Source organism: Callospermophilus lateralis, unplaced genomic scaffold (assembly GCF_048772815.1).
Source record: "Callospermophilus lateralis isolate mCalLat2 unplaced genomic scaffold, mCalLat2.hap1 Scaffold_120, whole genome shotgun sequence".
NCBI classification, from domain to species: Eukaryota; Metazoa; Chordata; class Mammalia; order Rodentia; family Sciuridae; genus Callospermophilus; species Callospermophilus lateralis.
Window position 1 is genome coordinate 495,585 of NW_027512320.1, and position 5,333 is coordinate 500,917.

The following is a 5,333-nucleotide window of genomic DNA, read 5'->3' on the forward strand; positions in this document are numbered from 1 at the left end:
TCTTGTTTAAGGAATGTCTTCTAAAAGGCCATATATGTATGTATGTGGGAATCTGGAAAATTAAATCTTGTTTATCTATAATAAAATCATTCCCATACACATATCGTCTCTACAACTTTCATTTTAACTTTATTATCTCTTTCTGTCTATATGTACCTATATCATACATATGTACATACATGTAATACATGCATATGAATGTATTTTAAGTTTATGTGCTGTTGAGAGCCACAGCCGAAGGGGCCCCAGCAAACTTCCAGGGTCCCCAGCAAACTTCCAGCTCCCAGCTGATGAAATTGGCTCACAGCAGCCCCAGCAAAATTCTAGCTGCCAGCTGATTGGCTCCTCTGCGGTGATGCTCATTGGGCTGTTTCCCTGCCCTTTCAGACCAAGGAGCTGCTCATTGGGGAACTTTTTTTGGTTCCGCCCACGCAATCCAGCCAATCGGCCTCAAGAGCAGGAGGAGTAGGGGTCGGAGGTTGAGAGGCTTGTGGGGAGCCAGTGGTGGCAGTTGGGCTCTGAGGGAATTTCTGAAGAGCTGTGTGGTGCGGAGTGTGTTCTCTAAAAATAAAGTTTGTTTCTTTTGACAAGTGGCTCCTGAATTGTGCCCAGCTAGACTGCGGCAATGTGCCTGTATAGATTTATACATGCATATAAATACATACATATATATTCATTTTGAGAATATTTTCTGAAAGTGTCATTAAGCACTTTTTATTTCAATCACCTTCAAAGTCTAATGAGGACATAATTGGTAATATAACAACTAGAAAATTGAATGGCACATATTAAATAATTGTCTTCAGTCAAACAAAACCCCAGGACTGTGGCCCAGAGAAGAAGGAGGCAAAGTGAGCCATATGGCATTCTAGGCTTTCTGGGGATGTAGCACAAGGAGAAAGAATTTAAGTAGGTTGAAGACAGTGCTGCCAGATACCCAACAATGTGGAGATTGAAATAGCTGAATACTTTGAGCCACAGGAACAGACAGAACTAAGTGTGTATTGAAAACAGTTGAGAAATATTCATAGGATCTTCTGGATTTTTGCTCAAAAATAAGCTATGAGAAGCTGCTTAACTTGGTTGTATTCTTTTTTATTGACCAAAATCACCTATATTCATGGTGTGCAGAATGGTGTTTTGGAATGTTTACATTATCTGGGATAGCCAAATTACTAAATCAAGATAAATAAGGTATGCTTACTTTGCCATAGTTACCATTTCTTTATGATGAGAACACTGAAAATCTATTCCCCTAGCAATTTATAGGTATAAAATCCATTGTTTTTATCTACAGTCACTATGTTGTACCATAGACCTGTGAAACTTACTCCTTCTAACTGAAAGTTTGTATCCTCTGACTACTTCAGCCCAAAACCCATCCATTATGCCCATCTCAGCCCTGGATAATCATCATTTTGCACTCTGTTTCTAAGAGTTCAACTTGTTCTAGATACCATATACAAGTGAGATACATGGTACTCATCTTTCTGTGCCTGGTCTATTTTACTTAATATAATGACTTGTAGGTTCATACATATTCTCACTAATGACAGAATTTTCTTCTTTCTTATGAATGAGTAATATTTCATTGCATTTACCTACCACATTTTCTTTTTCTATTCAACCCCCAATGGACCCTTATGTTGTTTGTGTACGCTGGTCAATATTGCTGTAATGAATATTAAGACTGTCAATATCTGTCTGAGAAGTTGATTTTATTTACATTAGATATATAAGCAGCAGTGGCATTAATGGATAAATGGTAGTTCAGTATTTAACTTTTTGAGGAACCTCCAAAATGTTTTCTGTGATAGCTCTTCTAATTTACACCTCCACCAACAGTGCATAGAGGTTCTCTCTCACCACATCCTTAATTTAGTATCTTGTATGTTTTTAAATTGTCGACATTCTAACAGGTGAGAGGTGATAGCTCATGGTGGTTAATGATTGCATTTATCTTATTACTAAGGGATCTGGAGCATTTTCTTCATATATGTATCAGTTATTTGTATGTTTTCTTTTGAGAAATGCCTGTTCAGGTTCTTTGCTCATTTTTCAATCTGACTATGTTTTCTTGCTATAGAATTTTCTGACTTCCTTGTATATTCTGTGTATTACTCTAGCACCACAGGCATGGCTTGCAAATACTCTCTGGTCTCTTCACTATGCTGTTGACCCCATCTATCAATTTTGCTTTTGTTGCCTGTGCTTTTTTAAACTCACACCTGAAAATCATCATCCAGACCAAGGAGATTTTTCCCTTTATTTTCTTCAAATAATCTTATGGTTTCAGGCCTTTTTTGTTTTTAAGTCTTTAATTCATTTTGAGTTGATTATTATATGTGGTTGAAATAGGTATAATTTCCTTCTTTTGAATGTGGATTTCCAGTTATTCCTGCAGCACTTATTAAAGAGACTGCTATTTCCCAGTATTTGCTTTCGTATCTTTGCAAAAAATTAATTGGCTATAAATACATGGATTTATTTCTTGTTTCTATATGCTGTTACATTGCTCAATATAATATATGCAAATCAATACATTGATACATTATATTGACATAATGAAGGACAAAAATCATATTATCTCAATAGAAGCAAAAAATCATTTAACAAATCCCAAAGTCTTTTAATGATATCAACAGATTATGAATAGAAGCAATGAAAGACATGTATGGCAACACCATCACTAGTATTTTATTCAATGGTGAAAGTTTAAGCCTTTCTTCCAGAATCAGAAGCAAGGCAAGTTTCCTTTTTTTAACCACATGGTTTCAAAATAATGTTGAAGTCCTATCAAGAGCCATCAGGCAAGAGAAAGTAATAAAATCAAATTAGAAACAAATAAGTTAAATTGATTATGTTTGTAAAGGAAATGATTATATATATATATATATCCCCTAAATACTGCACTCAAAAATGTTAAAACTAGACTCTTCACCGGGTCCGGCAGCTGAAGCTCGGCGCTCGGGTTACCCCTGCAGCGACGCCCCCTGGTCCCACCGATACCACTGCTGCTCCCGCCCCTTCGCTCCTCGGCCGCGCAATGGGCACCCGCGACGACGAGTACGACTACCTCTTCAAAGTTGTCCTTATTGGTGATTCTGGTGTTGGAAAGAGTAATCTCCTATCTCGATTTACTCGAAATGAGTTTAATCTGGAAAGCAAAAGCACTATTGGAGTAGAGTTTGCAACAAGAAGCATCCAGGTTGATGGAAAAACAATAAAGGCACAGATTTGGGACACAGCAGGGCAAGAGCGATACCGAGCTATAACATCAGCGTACTATCGTGGAGCTGTAGGTGCCTTATTAGTTTATGACATTGCTAAACATCTCACATATGAAAATGTAGAGCGATGGCTGAAAGAACTGAGAGATCATGCTGACAGTAACATTGTTATCATGCTTGTGGGCAATAAGAGTGATTTACGTCATCTCAGGGCAGTTCCTACAGATGAAGCAAGAGCTTTTGCAGAAAAGAATGGTTTGTCATTCATCGAGACATCTGCTTTAGACTCCACAAATGTAGAAGCTGCTTTTCAGACAATTCTAACAGAGATATACCGTATTGTTTCTCAGAAGCAAATGTCAGACAGACGTGAAAATGACATGTCTCCAAGCAACAATGTGGTTCCTATTCATGTTCCACCAACCACTGAAAACAAGCCAAAGGTGCAGTGCTGTCAGAACATCTAAGGCGTTTTTCTTCTCCCCTAGAAGGCTGTGTATAGTCCATTTCCCAGGTCTGAGATTTAAATATATTTGTAATTCTTGTGGTCACTTCTGTGTTTCATTACTTCCTCATACTTATGAATTTTTCCATGTCCTAAATCTTTTGATTTTAGCTTTATAAAATCATCCACTTTGCCCCGAATGACTGCAGCTTTTTTTTTTTTTTTTCCATGCTATGGCTTCACTAGCCTTAGTTTAATAAACAGAATGTTTGAATTCCTCAATTATTGTTTACTTTTCATCATGGAAGCCTGTCACTGTAGGACACAGTAGAACTTGATCACTTGATGCTTGGACCTATTGGTCTTAATCTAATCAAACTAAGAAGACCCTAGAAATAAGCTATTATGCCACAGAGCAGGTTATAAGTAATACACTCTTCTCTCAATGCAGTGTGTATTTTGACAAATCAAAGAATTGCCCTGTAAACATAGCAAGATTTTGAGAGTTTGAAAGTTTTCCATTATTCTGTAAGTCAATTCTAAAATGCCTTAATAGGTTTATGTAGTTTAGTAAACTTTATTTTAAAATTTTTTGTAAGCATCAAAATTGATTGGAGTGGGGGACACTTTTTTCTGGACCAGAATTATCTTAATAAATACAAAAGACTCTTATGGTTTGGGTAGGGGTACAGTTATGTAGCTGTAAGTTAAATAGTGCTGCCTGGCAGGCTGGAAACTAGAAAGACTGAGGTCCCTCTGTTTCAGTGATTAGCCCAAACCATTTAACTGATCTCATTTCCCAGCAGTAGATTATGTGGCATTTTATTGCTTAGGCAATAACAGGTTTAATGCTGGACGTGTCAAATTTTGAAGTGTTAATTTTGTTTTAAAACTTTCCAGTGAGCGAAATGCAACCTAGTTTTATCACCATATCCACCAACAGGCATGGGTAATTATTTTAACAATGCTTATCTTTGAATTTTACAGTGTAAAATGGAATACAGTCCAGTTAAATCTTTGGTTTTAGTGTCTAAAGAATACAGAGGGAGGTAATTTATGCTCAAGTGGTATCATTTAAAGGCATGTATTCTTTTAGTATGTAAAATGAAATAGTACCTTGAGTTCAAATAGAATGCATTTAGGCATTGTAGAGACCTAAAATAATTTTTTTCCACTACATTATTGAAATCAATGGAGCAACTAAATAGTTTCTCATTCAGAAATGTGCACACTAATATTTAGTTTTACTTCCTTGTGGATAATATTAAGCACTTACTCTGCAGTTTTCTGAAATTGTCAACTGCAGTGATACTATTCAGGATGATGGGATATCTGAAAAAATATATATGTGGGGGCTTGCATAGATTGCTATGTTTCATAGTTAATTTTCTGTCTTTTGCGGTGCTCATGATGTGTGGAGCACACGGAAGGCATTGCTGTAGTCAGTCATTTTTGGTTCTCTTCTGTAGCCATTTTATTATTTTAGTGTATTGGTTATAAAGATACTACTGTCTGTTTGTAAATTGCTACTTTGTATTTTATGCATGCTCTGTAACTTGATTTTTTTTTTAGTTATTGATTTGGAATATATTCTCATTCTAATAAACAGTTATAGGGGGAAAAAAATGTTAAAACTAGTAAACAATTCAGAAATGTCA

At 36.2% G+C, this 5,333-nt stretch overlaps 1 protein-coding gene across 1 annotated transcript; it reads left to right on the forward strand.

Moving 5' to 3' along the window:
- The first annotated feature begins 2,937 nt into the window (after window positions 1–2,937).
- On the forward strand, window positions 2,938–3,781 carry LOC143386325 (ras-related protein Rab-11A). Its single transcript, XM_076841498.1, has one exon. It carries the CDS (start codon window positions 3,047–3,049, stop codon window positions 3,695–3,697), a length of 651 nt encoding a protein of 216 aa, XP_076697613.1. The 5' UTR covers window positions 2,938–3,046; the 3' UTR covers window positions 3,698–3,781.
- Window positions 3,782–5,333: the final 1,552 nt, after the last annotated feature.

Coding starts and splice junctions, on each gene's coding strand:
- LOC143386325 (XM_076841498.1), top strand. CDS start 3,047: ATGGGCACCCGCGACGACGAGTACGACTACCTCTTCAAAGTTGTCCTT.